Source organism: Rhinatrema bivittatum, chromosome 17, assembly GCF_901001135.1.
Source record: "Rhinatrema bivittatum chromosome 17, aRhiBiv1.1, whole genome shotgun sequence".
NCBI classification, from domain to species: Eukaryota; Metazoa; Chordata; class Amphibia; order Gymnophiona; family Rhinatrematidae; genus Rhinatrema; species Rhinatrema bivittatum.
This window is the reverse complement of record NC_042631.1, coordinates 37268607-37295378: the sequence shown is the minus strand read 5'-3', so window position 1 is coordinate 37295378 and position 26772 is coordinate 37268607. Positions and strand designations below refer to the sequence as shown.

The 26772-nt window shown below is 42.3% G+C and overlaps 1 protein-coding gene across 3 annotated transcripts in view; it reads left to right on the top strand.

Moving 5' to 3' along the window:
* The window catches only part of LSP1 (lymphocyte specific protein 1), a 195185-nt gene that overhangs the window by 104373 nt on the left and 64040 nt on the right, over window positions 1-26772 (top strand). For all 3 annotated transcript variants that reach the window (XM_029582104.1, XM_029582105.1, XM_029582103.1), the window contains exon 3: window positions 19499-19853. In XM_029582104.1, the coding sequence (XP_029437964.1) occupies window positions 19499-19853 (355 nt within the window). The remainder of the gene's footprint in view (window positions 1-19498; window positions 19854-26772) is intronic.

Here is a 26772-nt window from a genome sequence, read left to right as displayed (position 1 = left end):
GTCCAGTGACTCGGTGGCAGCGCTGTGCACTCTTCCTGTGGAAAGTCCTGAGCTAGATTCCTGGACCGGGTCTTCCTCGCCCTGGGTCAGGTAGGACAGGAGATGCTGCAGAGGCAGCGTTCCCAGTCCCTGGGGGAGGTGGGGGGTGGCAGAAGAGTCACGGTCATTGTGTAAGGGCGGCGCCTGGTGGCCAGATTTGGACCCCAGGATACAAGGTTCTGGAAGGAGCCTGTATGTGAATAGCCCCTGACCACTGCTGCAGTGAATGGACTGGGAATGGTGGGAGGATAAGTCTGTTAAACAGGGGGAAAATCTCTGGGTAGTTAAAAAATAAAAACAAAAATCAAGGCTCATTCTACCAGAATCCCAGCTCTGGCACTCACTGAGCTGGAAGAAAGCAGAGAGGAGACAGGGTCAAAAGCAAATATATTCTCCTATGTTTAAGCAGGAACAGGAGACACGAGTATCCCATTTTTCAATCTTGCTATATGTGGAAAAAGAATTGGACTGAATTTCATACATGAGACACATGAGTAGATCAGGATTTATAAGGAGGAGCCCAAAATGAACCTCACCTCCCCCCCCCCCCTCCCCCCGCTCCTTCCCTCCTCTCCCTCGCATCCTCCCTTCCATTTATTCCAGGAGCAGAGTGGCTCCTCCTGGATGCTCCAGGCACTGACCTCCTATTGGTGAGGCAGAGGCGGATGTGCTCATGGTCCTCACGCTGCCCTGCCTCCTCCCTCTGCACTGCTCTAAAGAGGACGCGTGCGCTGCGGGACGGCCGCGCAAGGCTGGGACTGTCAGCGCACGTGCGGTTCTCTGCTGGTCCTGCCGCTGCCACCGTTGCATCAAGAGAAGGTTCCAGCCCCATTACTTAATCCAAACACCCGGGCCCCTCCAGGGTCGTACGCCAGGCTGCCTAATGATCCAGGCGGCTACCAAAACTACTGAGGCTGTTGCCTGAGCGTGCGTTGATTTTAGCGTTGTAATCCTCTCTTGTCTAGGTTACTCCAGCCTTCCTGCACTGCTGATGTTCGGGCTCCAACCAGGGCTGCTTGCAATCTTTCTTCCAATCTTGCTGCAGCCACAGCAGCCGTTCTCTCTCTGCATGCCGGCTTGTATTCTCCCCTCTTTGGCCTTCTGAAGTTTCATATGACCGAGCAGCATTCAAGCCCCCTCCCTCCCTTCTATCAGCTGTGACTTCTCTCCCCCCACCCCCCGCACCCTTACCACCGTGTTCTGTGTCTGTCCTAAGCATTTTAAAATTCTGTCACTACCTCTGCCGATTGCCTATCCCAGGCATCTGTCACCCTCTCAGTAATGAAGTGTTTTCTCATGTTTCCTCTGAACCTTGCTTCCTCCTGTGCTTCCTATCTGGTCCCCTTCTCCTTGAATTTCATTTCCTATGAGAAATGTCACCTTCTGCTAGCAAATACTTCAGTGTTTCTCTTGGTAAGGCCCCTGTGTCCCTTTTACTAGCTTAGTGGCCCCCTTTGTACCTTTTTTTCTAACATTTGCAGATGCTTTTTGAGGATGGCGTCAAAAACTCCCAGATTGCTCTGACAAAACCCCCTTATGCAGTGACAGCGGTAAGACGAGATCCCAGCATGTGCTCTGACAAACCCCCTTATGCAGTGACAGCGGTAAGACGAGATCCCAGATGTGCTCTGACAAACCCCCTTATGCAGTGACAGCGGTAAGACGAGATCCCAGCATGTGCTCTGACAAACCCCCTTATGCAGTGACAGCGGTAAGACGAGATCCCAGCATGTGCTCTGACAAACCCCCTTATGCAGTGACAGCGGTAAGACTAGATCCCAGATGTGCTCTGACAAACCCCCTTATGCAGTGACAGTGGTAAGACGAGATCCCAGCATGTGCTCAGCCTTGGCCACTGCCTGGCTATGTGCACCCTCTCCCACACTAAGGCTCGTTTCCTGGTTGGTGCCAGCAAGCCGCGCTCCATTCCCAGGATGCTGCACCTGCGTGTTCCTTGTGTCCCAAATGCGTTCTCCCAGAGCCGGCCCGAGGTTGGAAAGCAGGGGAGGGGATGCTGGACAAGAGTGGCACTGGCGCATGGCTCTAATGTAAGTGGATCCTCTATGGCCCAAGCCTTTGGCACCTTCAGAATTTGGTGCCCTAGGCATTTGCCTATAGCTATGTTGCCCATATGGGATGGATGCTTTTAATAATCGTCTTTGTATGTATTATCTATGTTTAATGTTATGATTGTTTATTTGGTGCTTCCTTAGATGTTATCTCAATGCGGGATATAAACACAGGGACGGTAACTTTGATACTGGTGCGCGGGCACACACGTGTGTGCGTATGCCGGCTCGCGCCAGAGGATGCAGCCATAATTCTAACATACGCACATATATGTGCGCATGGTATAAAATAGGCTGTACGCGTGTACATGTGTGCACAATTTTATATGGACGCCTGCATGAGCGCCCAAATGCCGCCTCTACCACGTAAGTGGGGGATTTTAGTAAACACCTGTCCTGACGCAATTACCAGTTTCCCCAGTTCATCCCCAGTTTGCCCAGGTAAGGGATAGGACTTCCTAATCCCCCTAGTTAAACAGCCTTCCTTTTACCCTGTTCGCACCAACCCTTAAAACCCCGCTGACTAGCCTAGAATTTTTTATTTTGTTACTTACATGCCATCCATAGCAGTGGTAAAGTTACACGACAGGGTCCCTGGCGTGCACTTGTGCGCATAAATACTTATGCGTACATCTCGTGTTAAAGCCTCAGAATGCCCATATCCCGTCCATGCCCTGCCTTTTTTTTTGCAATTTCTTATTTGTCTGCGTACTGGGAGTTACGCGTGCACTCGGGCACCTTTTAAAATCCACATGTTGTGTGCCAGCCGGACATATTTGTGTATCTCCCGGTTTTGACGTGTGCTGGGCTTTTAAAATTCACCCCATAATAAATCTGGGGCTGCCTCATCCTACACTTAATTTTGATATTTTTTTTTTTTTTTTAATATTCTGCTTTTCAGGCACTTCAAAGTGGATTACATTCAGGTACTATAGGTTATTTCCCTGTTCCTAGAGGACTGACAATCTAAGGCTTTTCTCCCATTCTGTATCTGGGGGGAAAATACTTAGTAAATGAGACCCTAAGTTTGTACCTGTGGCAGTGGAGGGTGGTGATTTGCCCAAGGTCACAAAGAGCGCAGGCCAGCAGCAGGATTTGAACCCTGGTTTCCCGCCCACTGCACTAAACACTAGGCTACTCCTCAAGCACATTGAATCTCATCTGCCAGTTGTCTGTCCATGTACCTAAAATATTCAAGCCTTGCTGTAAAACCAGTGGCTCGTGCTGTGCATTTACAGTATGAGAGTTTGGTGTCATCTTCCAAAATGACAGCAAGGATGTTTATTCCCCTCTGGGTCGGGGATTTCCAGACTTGTCCCGGTGACCCCACAGGAATATCCACCATGCACATATTGAGGATCCAATGTAGGCAAAGCTGTCTCCTGCATGTTCATTATGAATATCCTGTGCAGTTACCAGGACTGGTTTGCAGAGCCCTGCTGTACATCATGGATCAAAGTAGTTGGTTGATTAGGCAGTCAGTGTGTGGCTTAAATAAAAATAATAAATAAATGATTGCTGCTCCCTGCAGGTGACCCCCTAGTCTTCTTTCTTGTTCAGGGGTTTTCCTGTTTGGAAGATGTTCTGCAGCCTGGTCGGGCCCGCTTTCCACGCCGTATCACGTTCCTCTGTCAGGCCCTTGCTATGTGCCTTATGTCCTGGGGGAGAAAGTGGGAGAGAGGCCCTCTGAGCTCTGCTCTCATGACCTGTCAGTGAGCAAAGCCTGCTTTGAGGGGTTGCACCAGGCTCCTTGTATTCTTCCTGATGCTGTGCTCTGCCAGGTCCCCCCGGGTCCTTTCCCTGCTTTGTGCATGGAGATAACTGATGGATCTGAGCTAATTCTGTGCACGTGGCAATGCTAGGGAAAATCCCATGTGCCACCAGAGGACTCTGCCAACCGTCGTTGAGGAAGCTGCAAGCGATTCTGTTTAACAGGTTTTTTAATCAGCAAAGTAGCTCTGAGCCAGAAAATTGTTTTTTTTTTTCTACAGCGTTGGCTTGAAAAGTAAAAATCCCACGTCCTTCCGTAATACTTGCTATGCTGCACAAAACGTACAGTTCTCTTTAGCAACAATGACTGGCAATGGAAAGTGTCATTTTAGCTGCTGTTTTCATTATCTATGCAGTATAACTATCGTAAGGACAGCAGAACATATAGGTACAGGTAGGATGATCAGCTTCTCTGTGAGTTACATGGATTCACCTCTAGATCCATCCGTGCCTGAGTACTGTGTGCAGTTCTAGTCACTCCAGCTCAAAAAAGATGTAGTGGAACTAGAGAAGGTACAGAGGATGGTGACCAAAATGATAAAGGGGACAAAACAGTTCCCCCATGATGAGAGGCTAGGCAGGTTAGGTCTCCTCAGCTTGTAAAAGAGACTGCTAAGAGGGGACATAGTAGAGGTTGATGAAATCATGCGTGGGGTGGAACGGGCAAATAAAGGACGGTTATTTACCCTTTTCAAATAAAACCAAAACTAGGGACATTCCATGAAATCAGCAACCAGCAGATTAAAAACAGATTGTAGAAAAATAAATAAATAAATAATGCTCATCGAAGCTGTGGAGTCTGTTGCCAGAAGATTTGATCAAGGCAGCCAGCATAACAGGGTTTAAGGGAGGTTTGGACACGTTCCTGCAGGAAAAATCCATAAAACATTATTAGCCAACGCTCTTACAGGGAGTGAATAACAAACAATAGATCTGCATTTTGAGATCTGCTGGGTACTTGTGACCTAGCCTGGCCACTGTCAGACAGGATGCTGGGCTCGATGGACCTAGCTCTGACTCAGCATTAGGGATCTGCAATTGTTTGAAATCAATGGGTAAAATGCAACAAATTAGCTTTTTCTTTAGTTTAATTTGTAGACCCCCCCCCCCTAAAAAAACCCAAAACAAATGAAGATTAAAAAATGTTAGTTTCATTCATGTATGTTTCCCATTGCAAAGTGCTGTAGTGAGGTTAGTAAGTACAGCAACCAAGAAATTCCTGAGAGAGGTAGCATCCAGGACAGAGCAGAGGTAAGAGAGGAGGGCATGTAGACGGGCGAGAGGACTAATCAAGGTGAAGCTGCCCTGCTCCTGACACTACACCTTGGGGGGGTCTTGCTGTCGCTCTGCTTTGCTGCCATATCCCAGACGCTACACATTAGAGGTCTTGATGCCGCTCTTCCTTGCTGCTATACCACCTATGATAGACTTGGTTGCTGCCACACTGCCTAGATGCTATGCCCTGAGGCTACACTTGTGGGGAATTGCTGACCCTCTGCCTTGGTGCTTTACCCCATATGCTACACTTTGGGGATTTTTCTGCCACTTTGCCTTGCTGCCATACCCAGATTGTATACCTCGGTGGGGGTCTTGATGCCACTCTGCCTTGCTGCTGTATCACTTATGCTACACCTTGAGGGTCTTTGACTCTCAGCCTTGCAACCAAACCCCAGATGTTACACCTTAGGGCATTCTGGCCACTGTGTGTGGCTGCTTTGCATCTCTCATGGTGCTTTAGGGTGTTCATTGCCACTCTTTGTGCTGGTTTTTTCCTGCACCTTTGCTGCTTTGTTTCCCCCTTCATGGTACCTTAGGATGCTCATGCCACTCTTGGTGCCATTTCGCCCCCCCCCCCCCCCCGTACTGACTCTGGGGGTTCATTTCACTGTTATCAGTGCGTTCTTATGAAGCCTTGGGGTGTTCCTGACACACTTTATGCTGCTTTGCTCTTCTGATGGAGCCTAGGAGAACTCTTTCCGTTGTTGGTCCCCTTTTTCTGCTTTACGGTGCCTTAGGCTATTCATGCCACTTTTGTTGTCTGCCTACAAATTTCATTAGACTTGATTAAACTCCCCCCTAATGTTAAAGCTCAAAATAGGTTGCATTGCTTCCCCCTTTGACTTTAATGGGAAACAAATAAAATGAATGAAACAAACACTTTTCTTTTCATGTGAAACCAATGAAACAAATGGAGGTGGCTATAAAACAAATGAATGAACCAAAACAAACATGTTGCTTCTGCACATCCTTCCCAGCATGCATTTCTTATGTTCACCTGTAGAATTACCAACTCTCCTACGTATTACATAGATTTATTTATAGGGTTACCAGCTCTCCTAGAGACAGCATAACTTTCCTGTAGGGTTACGTGCGTGCTTACAGCACAACTCACATATAGACCATGCTAACTACTGGGTTACCTATGGATAGCACAACTTGCCTGCAGATAACTGGAAGTGGTCTGTGTAGTGTGATTATTTACAGATGTCTATTCTAGTCTTGTTCCTATGGAACTTGTTCTCTTCTTTCCTTCCAATCTTTTGCTGATGCTCTTGGTGACTCATTCATTACCACATGATGAGCACTGGGTAGCTAATGGGGTCTCAGTTTCAGATCTCCTGATATTTGAAAGCTCTGATGAAGGCCATTTTCTTTCCTTTGTTTTTTTTTCTTTTTGTCTCCCTATTCAGCTGCATTGGCCATGATGAACATTTCAGATGGTTTTAGTGGAAAACCAATAATGTTTTCTTTTTACTTAAAATGAAGATCTGAATCTTATAAGGGCAGGCTTGCCACTTGACTCATATGGTTGACAGACTGATCCAGTTCTAATTTTACCTCATTGTGTCTATGGACTTGTAGTCCTGCCTTCCTTAGAGAAATTAGAATTATAAGTCCATAAATGCAATGAGATAGAACCAGAACTAGATCAGCCTGTCAGGATTGACCTGGATTAGGTGGCAGCCCTACCTAAGACTGATATTGGAAGCTCTGGAGTTCAGTTTGCTGTTAAAGCCACAATGATAGTTAACATAATTAATAGAAGTGTTATCACTTGGCTGTTGCATATCATTGTCCTGGTTTTCTTAAAATCTAATTGAGTGCTTTCCAAGAATGGAGCACTTTCACTAGAAAAAAGACATGTCCCAGAATATAATAGGAAGGCGTTTAAGCAAATTAACCAAGCACCAACTAATACCTTAATTGACAATGGTAGCCAAGGAGCCAAGTACTGAATTACTGTAGTATGTAAACTGCAGTCCCCTCTCACCACCAGATGGTCCATCTAGGATTGCCACTTGAATCAGGTCAATCCTGAGAAGCTGATTCAGTCCTGGTTTCGCCCGATTGCATTTATGGATTTATAGTTTCCATTTCTCTAGGAAGACAGAAAGGTGTGTGTGTGTGTGTATATATATATATATATGTCTGTCTGTCTGTCTGTATATATATTATATACAGACAGACAGACAGACACCCAACTCCAGTCCAGCAGCACCTGTGCTGCTTTGGAGGAACAAACTCACCTGATCAAAGAGCATTATACTGGTATAGCAAGAAGTGATTTTGTAGCAAGGATGTGCTCTCCAGGTGATGCATTATCCTTTCACACTGAAGATGTCTCCAAGGGCTAGTGCCCAAGAGGGAAGAGTTAGGTTGACCATCATAGTTGGTAATTTGATTATTGGGAATGTAGATAGCTGGATAGCAGGTGGATGTGAGGATTGCTTGGTAACGTGCCTGCTTAGTGTGAAGGTGGCAGACCTTACACAACACCTAGATAAGATTTTAGACAGTACTGTGGAGGAGCCAACTGTCATTGTACATGTGGACACCAACAATATAGAAAGATGTGGGAGGAAGATTCTGGAACGTAAAAGGTGGGTTGAGTGGATATATATTACGTCATCGAACACACGATACACAATTTTGTAAAAGGAAAATTCAGTTTACTAAATATAATGAATAATTGGTAGAAAATTGTATAAGTAGCAAAAACAATATTAAAATAAATATCAGCAATAAGTATACAGCAGCACAGAAAGCATTACATAGATTAATCAAGGTAATAGTTATTGCAATAACAAAAGATAGGACTAAAAGATTTTTTTTACAAAGAATACTTTTCTCATAGGTCTCCCTTTCTTTCTGTGAGCCAATGTATTCACTGAAATGCTTCAACGGCAGGGGAGAAGAAAAACAACCAATAAGGGCTAATAACATAGTCTGGGTAAAACAAATAAGCATGGGTGCAGCTTGCTTATTGCGGCGGCTACTACCCCTAACGAATCAAGCTAGATATTTCACTTGGATGCAGCTCCATCACTGCTCTCTACATTAAAGGTGGGGGTGGAAGGGAAATAGAACCAAGAGCTAAGAGAAACAGATAAGTATGAGAGAAAATATGTGTGAAGCTTGCTGGGCAGACTAGATGGGCCATTTGGTCTTCTTCTGCCGTCATTTCATTTCTATGTTTCTATGAAATGGAAGACTGAACAAGCTACCTGCTCGTGTTGTGGCTCATCTAAAGAAAATACTGTTACTGTAGTTCCTTGTATTATCATTTTCCTGGCTTTATTCCAGGGTCTGCAAGATAGATGTTTCGATTTGCACCCATAGCTCTGACATTAACCAAGTCATCTGCAGCTTATTAAGCTATGCTGATACTGCCTGTCAGGCAGTGCCTGACTCTTAAAAGATTCAAACACAGGCCTTTACCAGCCTTATCTCTTAGAATAACAAATGCCTTGCTCTTATCTCAGTGCCTGTTACTGAGCAAGAAAAGAAGAAAGGAAAAAACAGATGCAATTTAAAAACATCTTCTGCTGTACTATATTGACCCACATTTATCAATTATTGGGGCCTGTTTTGGTCCTTAGATAACCTCATCTTTGTGTACAGTGTCTTCTGGGCATCTAGCTAACTTCCTAAAATAATCTTCTTACATTCCACCTGCCATCTCTTGCATCAAAACAAACACCCAAAAGATTGTCAAGAGAAATGTGGATTTAGTGATACCTTAAGTTATATTAGCAAGCAAGTTAAATGAGTTTATTTCTACTACTTTCCTTAAAAACTATATCTTGTGACACATATATGTAGCAAATATGTGCTCTCCTTCATATGAGTTCTCAGTTCTTGATCTAAGTAGTGTTCCATATATAGTAATTGATATGAAAACAATCTTTTGTATTAAAGGCCACTGCAATGCAACATGCAAATCCCATGAGGAAATAGATTAATAACTTTTGTTCCCATAAAAATAAAAACTTTCATTACTCTGGTTCAACTAGTCACGGGACAGTTTATAATTGTGTTCTAAATGCTAGGTTAAATTAAGAATTATAGGGGTGCAATCATTAACCTCTACACAACAGTAACAAACATAAGTGTTCTGGAAGGTACAGCATAGACCTCATGGTATTATTAACATCAAGGCCAGGGCCAATCTATGATCCTGTAAAGTAGCTATCATTTCTCCTAATTGAATGATAGTATTTTTCTGTGATTCCACTGTAATGTTTAAAAATAATTTAAAAATTATGGACATTTGAATCTTTAAATATCCAGTCTTATTGTTCAGTCCCTATACTTAATGTCTCAGAAATGTGTATGCACCAAAACTAAAAGTGTATCCACAAAACTTATGTTCATATGAATAAATGATCATTGGAATCATACAGGACTACAAATCATATAATGCATGTCTAACTCAGTCTGGAAATTAGCATAAAAAAAGAAAAATATACAGACAAGCATGCTTTTTCAGTGCAGTCAATGGGGAAAATAATTTAAATTTATATCCCTTTGACAAGAAAAAATTATTAGGTACACAACTAGCCATTAGATCTAAAGGTATGAGGCATTATTTAATATACCAATATGAGACAGTATAATTAGAAATATTAAGATAGCCCATAATATCGCAAGCTATATTCTGAAGAAATACTATTTCATATTGACTTCGTATATTACCATAATTATCATTATTTCTTATACTAAGCATATAAAATGCAATTTCAAAAAGTTAAAACAGTCAAACCAAACAGTCTTTTGTATAGAACGTTCATAAATGTAGTTCAAGAAATAGAGATGAATACAAGAATATGCAACATAGATGGTCTTTTGCATCTCTACTTGTGTCAGAGCTTGTAAATTCATTTATGATGACAAACAGGCAAGCAGACCCAATATCCCAATAACTTTTAGCAGTGACTCCTGCCTAATATAATGAGGGATAAAACACAGGGTAAGAAAGCCAAACTTTAACACTATCAATTTCTATGTACCATTCTCTCATTAAATACTATTAATCTTTCTCTCTCTGTCTCTGTGGCTAACTCCAGCCATCTCCTCAGTAGTTTCACATCCTGTAAATCAGTCTGCAATTTAAAAATACATTCACTAAAGAGGAAAAGCAAAGTCTATTAGTCCATTGCTCTTTCTGTATAATTGGTCACATGACCCTCATCAATATTACCTAAGCCCCGTCTAAGTTCAAGGCACCTGAAGTTTACTTGACCCAGAAATCTAGCCAATTTAAAATCCTTAGCAAAGCATACCTCTAGTCTGCCAGGAGTGTCTGCGGCTTGGTCTCAGTATCTTCTGTCATCTGATGCGATCTCCATTCAGGTAGTAGTATGCATGATTAACATATCAGACTTTCAGGGGCCACCTGCTCATCAGAGTACATAGGCTACCTTTCATTGTATATTCAGTGTGAGGCTTACTGCGCTCAGGATAGCCTGAGTAACAAAAGATCTACATGTGAAGGTATTTGGGTGTCTCTGTACCTGGTGATGAAATATGGTCTCAGGTCCTTGCTCATCAACATCTCCCACTGTCAGTGCACAGCTTGCTAATCCATTATTTTTAAATTTCTGGAACAATTAAACTTAGGTGTAAAATTTATCTCTCCCCCACCCACTGGTGGTACAAAAAGTGAAAACAAAAAATAAACCCCTGTTTCAAAAATCTATTCCAGTTTTTCTTAAAAGAAAAAATGACTATCTGAATGTTGGATGGACATGAAGATTGCATATGCCAAGAACACAATGAATAGCACTAAGAACCAATAAGACTGTACCAATTCAGACTTTATTATATATGTGAGAATCAAAATAGTAGCACCTGCAAGTATGTAACTAGGTATTAACTAAGTGTATCATAAAACTATTTCATCATGATAATCAATTATTACATCTCAAATATATATTGCTTCATAAAACAAAGAAAAACAGTATCTAAGTAAGACCACCCCCATGAAACAAGAAAACAGGAAGACAGAGTTTATATGTAAATTCTTAGAACTTTTCCATAAAATGAAAGGTTGTAGACATCATTTTTGTTGCAAGCAGGCGATATTGCCCATCATCACTGACAAATGATATGTACAGTTCTCCCACCACAATGCTCTCGAGTCTGTCATTAAAGCAAAACCTCTGAACTTCCATTATTAAGTCAGATGTGTGTCTAAGGATTTAATACCTGATATAATATGAACAAAAATTCAAATTAAGTAAAAAACTCTCAAATAGGAAGAAATTGTTCTTTCTAATTTCTGAAGCAAAAAGCAGGAAGATAAGAAGGAAACTTATCTCATCTCAAAGATCTCTGTATAAACATCTGCATTGTTCAAAGATCAAAGCAGTCAGAAAACTATCTGCATATATCAACTCATTCTGCCATTCATGCTATAATGCACAGGTTCCTTCACTAAATAAACAGTATCAATAATATGATAAGGATAAAAAAATAAAAACTTATGAACACAATTAGCCATATGACTGGTGTTCCAGTCTGTTGGTTTAGAACCAGAAGAATGCACTTTTCCTTTTCTTTGTAGGGATCTCAGAGTTCATTACCAGACATGCAAACTAATAGGCACATCTGCCTAAGGCAGAAATAAAAGAAAGAGTAAGCAAAACAAACACTCAGCTGCTCGCACTCTCTCCATTTCCTTTCCAGTTCAGAACCTTGGGGCATTGCTGATCTGGATCCAAGTATTTACCCAATGTTTAAAGAAACCAAACATTATATCTTCAGAACCGTACTTAAGTTTCTGCACAAATTCAATGCTAGCTATTCTGGAGTCTTAATGCATGGATAAGACAATGGTGCAGGGAAGAGAGCTTTAGTTTTGTTAGGAATTGGGCAAGATTTTGAGGAAGGGAGAGCCTCTTCCGAAGGGATGGGCACCACCTTAACTAGGGTGGAACCAGGCTGCTGGCACTAATCTTTAGAAAAGAAAGAGAGCAGCTTTTAAACTAGAACATGGGGGAAAGCCATGTTCTAGTCACTCAGCAGTGCATTGTTCGGAGGAAGGTATCTTCAAAGGATGCTAAAATAATAGAGGAGTTAGGGCATCTTAAAAGCAATAGTAGCCTATGTGCCTATGAATAAAGAACCTCTTGAATTAAAAGATTAAAAAATACCCCTGTCAAATGATAAGCAGATTGTTAATACTAACAAAAAATACTTTGAAATCTCTGAATGCTAATGCCAGAAATCTAAAACGTAAGATGGAAGAGTTAGAATGTATAGCACTGAATGATGCGGTAGGCATAACTGGCATTTCAGAGTCATGATGGAAGGAGAATAACCAATGGGACAGTGCTATACCAGGGTACAAATTATATTACAATGATAGGGTGGATCAACTTGGTGGGGGTTGGCACTTTATATTAGAGATGGCATAGAGTCCACCAGGATAAAGATCCTGCAGGAGACTAAATGAATAATAGAATCCTTATGAATGAAAATTCCACTTGTGATGGGGGAAGAGTGTGGCGATGGAGGTATACTACTCTCCACCTGGCCAAAATGAACAGACAATGAAATACTAACAGAGATTAGGGAAGCTAAAAATGTTGGCAAAGAAGAGGAGATTTCAATTACCCCAATATTGACTGGGTAAATGTAATATCAGGGACAAGCTAGGGAGGTAAATTGTAATATCAGGACATGCTAGGGAAGTAAATATTCTAGATGATATCAGGACATGTTAGGGAGGTAAAGAGTCTAGATTAAATAAATTACTGTTATATGGAGCAGTTGGTCCAGGAACTGACAAAAGAGAGAGCCATTTTAGACCTAATTAATAGTGAAACTCAGGATTTGGTGTTAGAGGTAACAGAGGTGGGGCTGCTTGGCAACAGGGATCACAATGCAATTAAATTTGACTTAATGACTGGGAAGACATTGAGTAAATCTACAATTCTAGCATTAAACTTTCAAAAGGGAGACCTTGATAAAATGAGGAAAATAGAAAAAAATTGAAAGGTTCAGCTATAAAGAGAAGATACAAAGAAGGGCGACCAAAATGATAAAGAGGATGGAACAGCTCCCCTATGAAGAAAGACCAAAGAGGTTAGGGCTGTTCAGCTTGGAGAAGAGATGGCTGAGATGGGATATGATAGAGGTCTTTAAATCATGAGAGGTCTAGAACAGATGTGAATCAGTTATTTACTCTTTCCGATAATAGAAGGACTAGAGAGCATCCATGAAGTTAGCATGTAGCACATTTAAAACTAATCGAAGAAAAGTCTTTTTCACTCAACGCACAATTAAACTGGAATTTGTTGCCAGGGGATGTGATTAGTGCAGTTAGTGTAGCTGGGTTTAAAAAAAGTTTGGATAAGTTCTTGGAGGAGAAGTCCATTACCTACTATTAATCAAGTTGACTTAGAAAATAGCCACTGCTATTACTAGCATTAGTAGCATGGGATCTACTTACTGTTTGGGTACTTGCCAGGTACTTGTAGCCTAGACTTTCCACTGTTGGAAACAGGATGCTTGGCTTGATGGACCCTTGGTCTGACCCAGTATGGCAATTTCTTATGTTCTTAAGGTTAAAAGTTTACATCAGGTGTGGTCATTATTTAAAAATACCATCTTATACACCCAGTTCAGATTAAAAAAGTGAAAGGAAGGCCAGACAACTGCCAGCATGGTTAAAAGGTGAGGTGAAACAGGCTATTTTAGCCAAAATAACTTCTTTCAAAAACTGGGAAAAGGATCCATCTGAGAAAAATAGGAAAAAAAGCATAAGCATTGGCAAGTTAGATGTAAAACACTGATAAGCAGGTTAAAAGTGAATTTGAAAAGAAACTGGCCTTAGAGGTAAAACTCATAATCAAAAATTTTAAAAATATATCAAAGCAAGAAGCCTGTGAGAGAGCGGTTGGACCGTTAGATGATCAAAGTGTTGAAGGGGTACTTAGGGAAGATAAGGCCATTGCGGAAAGACTGAATGAATTCTTTGCTTAAGTGTTTACTGAAGAGGATGTTGAGGAGATATCTGTGCCAGAAACTGTATTCAGTGGTTATGAGTCAGAAGAACTAATACAAATCATTGTGAAATTGGAAAGGCAGATTGCCAGACTAAAGAGTAGCAAATCATCCAGACCAGATGGTATGTCTCCCAGAATACTGAAAGATCTAAAAAAAATAAAATAAAATTGCAGATCTGTTACTGGTAATTTGTAACCTATCGTTGGGATTGTCTGTTCTGCTTGAGGGTGACCAGTATAACCCCAATCTTTAAAAAGAGCTCCAGGGGTGATTCAGGAACTATAAACTGAAAATCTGACTTCAGGGAAAAATTGTGGAAACTATTCTAAAGAACAAAATCACAGAGCATATGGAAAGATATGATTTAACGGGACATGGCCAGCATAGATTAACACAATGGAAAACTTGCCTTACCAATCTACTACATTTTTTTGAAGGGGTTAATAATCATGTGGATAATGATGAGCCAGTGAATGTAGTGTATTTCGGTTTTCAGAAGATGTTTGACAAAGTCTCCATGAAAGACTCCTGAGAAAATTTTAAAAATGACAGGCTAGGAGGTGATAACCTATTGTGGATTGCAAACTAGTTAAAAAATAGGAAATAGAGAATAGAACTAAATGGTCAGTTTTCGTAGTAGAAAAGCATAAACAGTGAAGTGCCTCTGGGATCTGTACTGGTGCTTTTTAATATATTTATAAATGATCTGGAAAGGGGAATGACAAATGAAGTGTTCAAATTTGCAGACGACACAAAATTATTCCGAGTTGTTAAATCACAAACGGATTGTGAAAAATTGCAGGAGGACCTTGTGAGATGGAAGACTGGGAATTTAAATGACAGTTGAACTTGAATGTGGAGAAGTGCAAAGTGATGCACTTGGGGAAAAGTAACCCACCTGTAGTTACATGATGTAAATTTCCATATTAGGAATTACCGCCCAGGAAAAGGACCTGGGCGTCATAGTGGACAATACTTTGAAATCCTTGGTTCAATGTGCGGCGGTGGTCAAAAAAGCAAATAATGTTAGGAATTATTAGGAAAGGAATGGAGAAAAAATGCCAAATGTCATAATGCCTCTGTATCGCTCCATGGTGAGACCACACCTTGAATACTGTGTACAATTCTGGTCGCCGCATCTCAAAAAAGATATAGTTGCGATGGAGAAGGTACAGAGAAGGTGACTAAAATGATAAAGGGGATAAAAACGTCCCCCTATGAAGCAAGGCTAAAGAGGTTAAGGTTGTTCAGCTTAGAGAAGAGACAGCCAAGGAGCGATATGATAGAGGTCTATAAAATCATCAGTGGAATAGAACAGGAATATGTAAATCAGTTATTTACCCTTTCAAAAAAATACAAAGACTAGGAGACACTCCATGAAGTTAGTAGAACATTCAAAACAAATCGGAGAAAATTATTTTTCACTCTATGCACAATTAAGCTCTGGAATTTATTGCCAGAGGATGTCGTTAAGGCAGAAGCATAGCTGGGTTTAAAAAAGGTTTGGACAAGTTCCTAGAGGAGAAGTCAATAAACTGTTACTAACCAAGTAGACTTAAGAAACAGCCACTACTTATCACTGTGCAATAGCAGCATGGGATCTATTTACTGTCTGGGATTTTGCCAGGTACTTGTGACCTGGCCACTGTTTAGAACAGGATACTGGACTTGATGGACCCTCGATCTTACACAATATGGCAAATTCTCATGTTCTTAAAGGAATGTCTACTAAGTTCATAGATGTAATGGGATTTAAAACCAGAACCAGATCAGTATGTGTTAAAGTTAATTTGGATTAAATGGCAGCCCTAAGTGCATCTAGAAGAGGCATGGGGGTGGCTTGCGGGAATGACAGCTACTACCTGGAGATTAATAATCTTATTCAATAAACATACACACGGTTAATGCAACTCTAACATTGCTCTATGCTTGATCAGCAAGAGGAAATGTGGAAAAAAGGATTTGCATCCACATAAAAGCAGGGGAGTAACTTGCTTGTACGGCAGTTACTACCCCAAACCAAAAATGCCTGATACTTCACTTTCAATGCATATCCAGCATAGCTCTCTGCTTCAACGGCAAGGGGAATGAAGAAAAGATTATTTATATTCAGACAACTACCAACAAGGTCTGAATTACATAGTCTGGGTGAAACAAATAAGCATGGGTGTAGCTTGCTTGTTACGGCGGTTACTACCCCGAATCAAGCCTGATTCTTCACTTAGAATACAGATCCAGTGCAGCTCACTGCTTCAACGGCAGGGGGAATGAAGAAAAGAGGATTTGTATTCAAACAACCAACAAGGACTGAGTTGCACAGGCTGGGTAAACAAGCATGGGAGTAGCTTGCTTATTACGGCGGTTACTACCCAAACCAATTAGCTAGATACTTCACTTAGATGCAGCTCCAGCACTGCTATCTACAATGTCGGGGGTGGAAGGGAAATAGAACCAAAAAAGTTATTTAAAGGGACAAGAGTAACAGAAAAATATGAAAAAAAAAAGTGTGAAAGCTTGCTGGGCAGACTGGATGGACCATTTGGTCTTCTGCTGGGATTCCTATGTTTCTATGTTTGGACTAGTGCAGGGATTGTATGCACTGCCATGGTCCATGTTGTGGTATATGGATTAGGTGATCAGTTCATATGGAGCAAAAGAGCCAGTTTTAGGTTTTGTTTTATTTTAGCTCCTATTTCAAAGCTTTTTCTATAGAGAAACTCCCTGAAAGCTTTGGAAAGAGTAGTTAAAAATTCAGGCCTGGTTCGGCTGACCCTTCTGACCTGGATCTAAGCAGTCACCCTATACATGGTAGAATTCAATCTTCAGCCACCAGCAATCCACCTGTAACCAGCAGTAAGTTCAGTAAATTTGTGAAAGTAATAATAATAATAATAATAAAAATAAAACAACCCAAAACATTCAGAAAGCATAACGATGAGGACAGTTTCCAAGAAATGGGCATTAATAAATCTGTAATAATGCATTTTATTACATCCCTTCCTGCGTCACGAGATTCTCTCATCCTTCTCCATGTTATTAGCACCGGATGCCAGAGAGTCAGGATGATCAGCCACGTCTCCAAATCCTCTGCCAAGTTTTCAAGCAGAAGGCTGAGAGGCTTCTAATCCCGCTCATTCCAGATCTTCTCTTTCCGCACAGCCTGTTTCCTTGCTGTTGTGCCAGGAGCTAGTGGAGATGATTAATTATAAGCCTAATGATCCAGTTGAAGGCATGTGATTAGAAACGTGTGACTTGGGGCATGATCCCAGCCTTTCTCAGGGCATATGTCAAAAATGCCCACAACCCCTCCTTCTCTTTTTAATAATCTAGCCTCATCTATGTAGTATAAATATTTCAAAGAGAACAAAGCAAGTCTCTGCTATAGAGGTAAACCCACTCCATGTTTTTACAAAGGGTTCAACCTCAGAGACTGCTGAGCACAAAACAAGTTGGTGCAGAGTCTGGAAAATACACATATTCATGCTATGGGGGACAGTAAGGCTCAGGGAATCCCACTCAGAACAGTCCACACCTAGTGTGGCGTTCGAAAAAAAAAAAAAAAAAAATTGTATAGTTAAGATAAAACATAAGTTCAGCAATACAAACATATAAGGACAGTTCAGTAATACCACTGTAGATCTTGCAACTGCAGGAGATGCAAAAATAGATCAGACTCAGTCCTAGAAAACAATGACAAATCCTGACATCAAATGACTATTGAGGCAGGAGATTCCTCCTCCTCCTCCTCCTCTTCCTCCTCTAGAAACCCTTGAATTCAAGGAAAATCTTCTCCCATACAAGAATGTTTCCTGATAGGGAAACATTCTTCCTTCATCCTTGGAATACAGGACCCCTTCTTGGAAGTAGGGATGTGGAGCCAAAAATATTCTTTTTTTGTTTGTTTGTTTTTGTTAGTTTTCAGCCCACGGCTGCCTCTCACCGGCTCCCCTCAATGTTGATGACGTACGACTTCCCTTAGTGACTCACTGAGTCACCTGTATAGACCTTCTCACTGGCCCACCCTTCAGGAGATCGACCTGTCTGCCTCTCCTAAGTGCCCATTACTCCTTGGAGCCTCCTCACTTGAAAGGAGGCCTTCTATAGAATTATATATATAGAATTATATATATAGAAATGCGACACCCAGGGTGTCGCATTTCTAGGGGTTGAGGGATGGGAAGGAGAGCTTGCACAAAATGCACATTATGATTGCGCAGAGCATGCCAGAGTATGTGCTAATGCTCTGATCATAGTTCTTGGAGCCAGGTCTAGGGTTTGGTTTGTAATTTGTGGCCTCAGGGGAAGGAGTCTTGAAAGTGAATGGATACTGCCATAATTAAAGCTGTACACCTTTTATTCCAAAAAAAGAAAACGATATGAATATTTTGAAAATCTCTGAGAAAAAGAAAAGAAATGGTAAGTAGAAGTAAAAGCAGACGGCAGCGTACTGAAGATTTTAGAAACTCCAGTAGGGCTGACCCAACCCGAGGACTTGTTTCTACAACTATCATCTCACAACATTCTGCTGTTTGTAGTCCAGCTTCTCAACGGGCAGAGCAGAACAACAAATACAAAAGTGCTCTTTTGTTGGACTCTTCTGCCTCCCACAGAAAAACAGAATTGGATAAGCCTGTGTCTAGGGGTAGCCCTAGAATGAAGAGTTGAGCCAATAGAGGTGGAGGTTAGGTTGGTGGACAGGATCATAAAGCTGTTCCAGGGATACAATGTGTTTTGACTGTGTTTTTTTCTTTTGCCCATCTCTGCTTGCACAAGTAGGCCAGGACATGAAGATGTATCGTAATATAGGGGAAATGTACGTAGAGAGAGGACTTAACTTCAGATATCCTGTAATATAAGACATGGGGCTTACAGCATCTCTGGAATTGAGCCAAAGATTCTGATTAGAGCTGGTTAACTTTCAAACACTATTGTGAGGGACAGCCAAGGCTGTGCAGTGGGAATGAGGGACACGCCACAAAGCTCCATTGGCGTGCATTGGTACGAATGAAATGCAGAGTGAAACATTTCCTTTATTTAACCAAAACAGGGTACTGTCCTTTCATATGGTTACTCTACTATACTTGGATTCATGTTTGTATGAAATATGTCCTTGGGATCTATAACATCCAAAGGGAAGACAGATTCTCAGCACATTAGGTTCCTTGGAGGTCAGCTTCCAAGCATAGGCAGATCTGCACCCACACTTGCTGATTTCTGAATTGACATCTAGGTGATAGGGCAACAACTATGTGGCTTACGTTGATGCTTGGAAGAGTTCTTCCCATCTTGTGATATTTTACTTCTTTCTTATTTCTGCTCTGTTCTAGGTTTGACTTTAAGCCATCGGGCCCCTTAGAAATGGAGGAGGACGAGGGCTTTAGTGATTGGTCCCTTAAGCTGGAGCAGCGGAAGCAGAAGTGGGTGGCGGAGGGGTCACCTGAGGCAGAGAGTGCCTGTACCAGAGAATGGAGTGGGGCCCAGGATGGGGTGACCACCTATAGAGACAGAAAGGACGAATCTGAGAACATGGAGGTAGAAGACAAGGAGGAAGATTACCATGTGAATGAGGAAGAGGAGGAGGAAATGGCAAGAAAAGAAGGAGGAAGCAGGGTCCTGAGAGAAGAGACACTGGAAATCAAGGACACAAAAGAGCATGAAGACTGGAACTACAGAGGAGAAAAGGTAAGTGCGGGAAGAGGTCTGCAGAGGGGAAGACACGAGAGCTGAGGAAGAAAAATAAAATCTGCTTAACTTCTGATTATCTGATAGTGCTTTAAACTCTTCCTTCTTCTTTGCATCTTCTGATTGTCTTCCTGTTTTCTCTCCCGTTCCTCTTGCTTTTCTGTCTTCTGCCGCTCCCACTGGGGACTCCTCTTTGTTAGTTCTAGTTATGCTTGCTGAGTATTACTTACTGATTGGCACCTAAAGCCTCTTTTCCAGAAGGAATGCTTAAGACTGCCTTGTAACCCAGTGCTGACGGGTGGTATAGAGAAAGCTGCTGTCACATACTGGGGTCCTCATAGTCTGATTGTCTGCATTGGTTTTACTAAATTCTAACAAACGGTAGTGCCATCAGTAGGAGGGCCATTTCTTACCTTTAGGGAGGTATTGGGCTTTGCTGGTAAAATATTCATCTTATCTTCAATAATACAGTAGGTCTGTAAAACTATTATAAGCAGGCGGAGAAAAAAAGCTTGACTGTTCTCCTGTAAAAATGGGCATGAAATGTTTTCCAAGCAGCAGACGACAACTAAATTGTAAGGCAAGAAGTTCTGCATCTAGGGGGAGTTTCTGATTTCGCTCCCATTCTCCGGTTAGAGCTTGCAGTTTGTTGTTGGGAAATGAATGACTCCGAGCATTGGAGCAGGGAAATACACAAAGCCTTTCTTGTGTGGGCTGCTATAGTGGCAGAACTCAGGCAAACATGGGACAGACACAAAGGAATCTGGGTGGTGAGGGACAAAAGGAAGAAAACCACAGACCAAGGAAGGCCTTGGCAGCACAGTAGGCTGGGTGGACCAAGTTGGTGCTTATCTGCTGACATTTTTTCTGATCCTGTATTTCTGTGTTCCAGTCTGGACCAGGTCAGTAGTGCCTGGAAATGGGTTGCTCTTTGCTAGCTGGAAGTGAAGTGAGTGAATGGCCTTAGGATAGGAACCACCTCTTTGAAGAGACTTGGCAAAGGCTGGTAAAGCTGCAACTTGAAATCTGTTGACATTTGTTTTAAGATGAGCAGCAACAATGCTGTGCCCCCATCGGCGCAGGCTGCTGAGCTAGGGCCTACTGAGCCGCTGCTGAGTCTCTGTAGGTTTAAGGGGCATGGGTAAAATGGGCGTTTGCCCCCATAAAACGGCCCCTTTGTAACTGCCCCCCCCCCTCCAGTGTGAGCTTATCACAGAGCACATAATTGTACCTGCATAGAAAAAGCAGAGGAAAGTCAGGTGAGTGAAAGTATCTGTGGAGATTTCTCTGGCAAATTTCTGCCTGTACTTTCCAGTGCATACTTTTGCACCTGCTCTCATCACAAACTACGCAGGTGCAAAAGTACCCATGGTGAGTGCGTTTGCATATGAGGCCTGTAATCTCCCTGGGAAGAGTGAAAGTTGCCCTCTTAATCTGAATATATTTGCCGCTGCACCATGGCTGTAAAGAAAAATGACTTTTTGCAAGGTGGCTCACCCGGAGCTGTCAGATGACCCAGGCTATCCATTCAGAATGAAAGAACATGGCCTGGGTGGATGAGTCTCTAAAAAGCTGGAGACATATCTTATGGATAACCTGCATGTGACATTCAAGAAACTGAAAAAAAAAGACCCTACTGCCTTCATCATTAACAGGCAGCGCCAAAGTAATTAAATTATAGTTTTGCCTAGGTTTCTCCATGTACTTTTCAGTTCTCCATGTGAAATTTCACATAAATGGTAGAAGCAGTAATAAGGCAATTTATTTAGGCAGACAGGAGCCAAGAATTAAATTGAAAACATTAGAAAGAATGTGGACACAGAATGGGCTATCCATTCCAGACGTGAAGTTGCATTATATTGCTACACAATTATCGATGGTGAACTCTTGGCCGAATACTGATCAATGAGATGATCGTTTTCTGCTGGGAGCGCGCTGAGATGTATTTTAAGTCTTCACATGAGGGAGAGTTACTGCCGAGACACTTGTCACACTATGCGTATCTGGAAGGAAAGTCAGAGGATAATGGGTTTCAATAACACACTCAGCGCTAAGGCTCTGGATTGGGGGATACAGCTTTTCCAGATCTGGAAGCTTTTAAAGGCATTGGGGCATGGAAGCCATGAGGAATATGGAGAAGTGAGCAGTTTTTTTGGGGGGAGCAATTTAAAAGCTTGCTCCAGATAAAAAGGAAGCTAAGCTCGCTAATAACCTGGCTTTTCCGGTATTTACAGGCGAGACCTGCGTTCTGGTTGGTTACAGGGATGAGGGTACTTCTGTCATCCCTGTCTCTGGTACAACTCTCTCTTCTCAGTGCAGGTAGTGAATGATTGATTTTCAAATTATACTTAATACTGAGCAGCCAAATGGACTCGTGGCCAAATCGGACAGTGAAGTTGCATACAACTGAAAATGACTGGATCCTAATAAACCAGCAGCAAGCACAAGACTCCAGCCGATTCAGTACAGATTTATTTATAATGAAGAGATTCACGGAAGGCAGGGTGCAGCAAGTTAAACTGACCTTAAGTCCTCAGGGTGCATCAAGGCAGTGAACTTATGCTGTCATAATTATATATAAGCAGGCACAGCACATATAGAGCCGTTGACATTGGTTGAGGGCAGGCAAGCCGCAGAGTAAGAGCAAATGAATAAAAAATGCACTAAATATGGAGCACGAATATAGACACACACAACAGTGAAAAATAAAAACATATTATGGACAAGATATATATATTAGGGATATGCTATCATTTGAAATGAAATAGGAAATATCAGTGATGTTTCCTATTTTGATTTGTTTCATTTTCAAAATGGAATGAAAGAAATTGTGTTTGCTTTTCTTTTGTTTCATTTTGAATATCACTGCCATGGCCAAATTTTACAAAAACAAGTCCAGATCCTGCTCCCTCTCCCTGCCCACCAAATCTGCTCATCCCCCGCCCAGAGTCCTCAGCAGATTCTGCAGTACTAAATAATGGCACCGATCTTGGGTTGATCGGCGGCCATTTTGGAAAGCCTGAAGCGGTGGAGCAGGAGGGACTGGGGATCGCTTCTTTCTTTGGAAAACCTGTGGACCCTCAGTGGAGTAAGGATTGGGGTGGAGGAAGGTCAGAGAAGGTCCAGGGGAGGCTTTGTTTAAGCACATTTGGTAGGCAGAGGCATGGGGTACTTTCACTTTGTTTTGTTGTTCAGGTTATTTTTTTAAATTTTGTTTTGCGTAAATGAACAAACTGGAATAATCAAAAACAAACAAAACAAAACAAAATGAAAAATAAAAGTAAATGAAAATTATTCATGTGCAGCCTATCAAATACACACAATTTTCGAGGCCCATTTAACAATGCCCCCACTTGCTAGTTTCACTAGTTTGAATGGGTCAAGGGTCCATATAGTGGGCCATAGGCTACCCAGGATTTTCTTTTCTTCTGTTATCTGATTAAATGAATTGCAGGCATCATGACTACTTGGTGAGTGTGTGTGGGGGGGTTGGGGATGCATATCATCTCTTTTCTACAGGGCTTAGATGGATTTTTGAAGGCCTTGATGGAGATCTTGAATTTTTTTTTGATAATGGAAGAAGCAAAATTGTTGCATATTAGATCTGCGCAATTGTATTTGTCTTGTATTTACCCTATGGGCCAGATTTTCTAACCTATGCGGGGACATAGATTTGTGCACGCAACCCGGCGCGCACAAATCTACGCCTGATTTTATAAAATGCGCACGCAGCCGCGCTCATGTTATAAAATCCAAGGTCGGCGCGCGCAGGGGGGTGCACACTTGTGCCCCTTGTGCGCGCCGTGCTCTAGGAGAGCCCCGATGGCTTTCCCAGTTCCCTCCGAGGCCGCTCTGAAATTGGAGCGGCCTCAGAGGGAACTTTCCTTTGCGCCCCCCCCCCCCCCCCGCCACCTTCCCCTCCCTTCCCCTATCTAACCCACCCCCCAGCCCTACCTAAATCCCCTCCCTACCTTTATTATTTAAGTTGCGCCTGCCTCTGGGCAGGTGTAGGTTGTGCGCGCCGGCCGAGTGCAGATACGTGAGGCACAGGGAGATAAGACTGATTTGGCCAAGATCGCAGGAAACTTTATTTTGTTTATTTGATGTACATTCTGCCTTTCAGATGCTTCAAAATGGCCTCTGGCCACACTCCTGCCCCACCCCGGACCGCCCACGCCCCGCCCCTTTTTTCAAGCCCCGGGACATACGCGCGTCCCGGGGCTTGTGTGAGTCACCAAGCCTATACAAAATAAGTTCGGCGCGCGCAGGAGCGGGTTTTCAGGGTTACGCACGTAATATACGCGCGTAACCCTTTGAAAATCCGCCCCATATGTATTATACATCAGAAAAGCTACATAGAATGGGTATCTGGATACAGGTTTGTAACAAATCACAACCTTTATAGAGATGTAGAGAGACAGAAGGAGCCAAAGATGTAGTCTTATAAGAAAGAAGGGAAAAGAAAGATATGCTATAAATATTCAAATATCTTGCCAGCTTCAATAGAATGAGATACTAAAGGTCAAGAAATCATTATATGAAGCTGAAGAGAGGAAAGATGAAAAGGAATGTGATAAAGAAATTTTCACTGGGAAGGTAATGGAAACCTGAAACATTCCAGCAAAGGTTCTAGGAACCATAAAAGGGACAAAATTCAGGCATGCATGGGAGCAGAATATAAAAATCTAAATAAGTAAAACTAGAAACGGGCTTAGTTTAATGAAGAGAATTGAATCACAATTTTAAAAATTCTGCCTTTCTAGGATAAGACATTTTAGTTTAACCAGGACTTGTGGTATGATGAAATAGTTCTCTTCTGGCCAAGAAGAATTCTCTTGGACTAGGACAGTTAAGTCTGTGTGAATGAAGAAAGAGAATATCCAGTGATGAGTGTGACTTGAGTAGCATCGTGTCATTTGAACGTATTCTGTAATCTGTCTATGTTGTGGTTGAACTGCTCTATGGAGCTGATGTAATAAAGTGTGTCAAGTCGGTATTTATTGCACCTATTCCGGCTGATGCTCTCCAGATGCAGATGAGACACATGCTACCACAGACACTAAAGAATGCACTTTCCTGCAAAAACTTAACTACAGCTTCTGTAAGTTTAGTTAAGTTTTTGCATGAATGCCTCTGTGATGCATTTTATGCATCTTAATGTGTGTACTTCTTTGCTTTGCTTATAGGGAGTGTGCTATTTTGCATCTCACTACCTCATTAGCATAGATTTTGCATGAAAGCTATCGCAAGCTGGTTTATGAATTCAAAAACGCATGGGGTAAACACTGTGGATCCCTAAAGGCTAGAGCATGGAAATGAAGAAACGGGTGCATTGGGGTAACCTGCATGGAGTGACAGTTATTACCCTTAACTAATTAGCTTTCATGATTTTGACACAATTGCAACATCGCTCTCTGCTGCAATGGGGGTGGGGGGTAGAAGAGGAATTTGACAGCTAAAACTGGGCTCTGACTTCTGTGGTCCTGGGTACTGAGAGGCAGATATTAGGGAAAAAGTGCAGGACTGCTTCTATGGTCAAGTCCAAAAGCAAAGCCCGTTCAAGCAACATTGTCTGAATTATCAAGGCTGCTCACCACATAAATGTTGCTAGTAGTATTACTACCCTTAAGACTTGGGGGTAACTTGCACAGAGCGGCAATTACTACCATAGGAAATTTGCTGGGCAGTCTGGATAGACCATTTGGTCTTTTTCTGCCATCATTACTATGTTACTGTGTTACAGAATTACATGTGCTAACCACTTGCAATCAAGTGGTGTTTAAGATATATTAACATTTGCGATAGAGTTAAATCATTCTGGCACATGGGCTCCCAAATATGGAAAAGGTCTAATAATGATAACTATCAGCCAAAGTGCTCTGGTCTCTGGAGGAAGATTTAAGCCAGTCCTGGATTTCTCACACGCTGCCTGATGCTTGGCGTGTTGACTGTGAGTTGGAAGAAATAGGACTACAAATCCCACAGTGCAGTGGGAAGAGAAGTTCAGAAAAGCAAGAATGGCAGGAAACCTTCCTTCCTCGACCTGGCATACTTGGCCAGGTTAGAAATGTTCACGAACGACAGCTAAAGAATCCAAAAGCCTAAAAAGAATTTCCAGGCATGATGAAATACTTGACAAAAAAAAATACCGAGATGATAAGGTTTCCGTGCTGCAGTTTTCCCAGCCCTGACAGCCGTGCAGTGAGCAGGTCCAAAAAGAAGCAATTTTACCCAGGGAACTGAGCAGGCGTACGTGAGAGCGTCCCAAAGGCAACGATCCACATGGACCGGCTCCCAAGGCCCCCCCCCCCCCCCCCGGTTGGGGGTAGCGTATGATTAAAGAACACACTCGTCCTGTGCACAGAGAGCCTGTGCAATAAGTCCACCTCGCTATGGAGCCCAGCAGTCTCTGTCCCTGCCGTGGCAAGCAGAGACGTCGACTGAAACTTAACCACTGGGGAATACTTCATTACTGGACACCACGGCATGCCGACCTCATTTTCTCTGTGGTCTCTCTTTCCATTCCACAAAACACAGTGATGACGTTCTGTCAGTCTTCTTAGTAAATAATGTGATAGTTGATTGCTTTTGATTAGGTACAAGGGGTAAATATTTTTCTCCTGTGGTTTGGTTGGATCTATACAAACATGTTTCCTCTCTCCTCCTCCTCCCCACTGCCTTTTTCTGGAACAGATTTTGATAACTAAACATCTTCCATTTGAGACAGTTGCAAGGGAACCCTGGAAGTGGGTTCCTGGGCCCTGTGTGAAATGGACTCGTGCGGCCTTCGGCGTGAGACTGGGGAGAAGATTTAGTTTGCTAGAGAGGAAAAGTGCACTCTGCCTTACGAGGAGGCCCCAATCCAAGACCTGTAAGGCAATTTTCTATAGCAGGTTCTAGTTAGCAAGTGACAGTACTG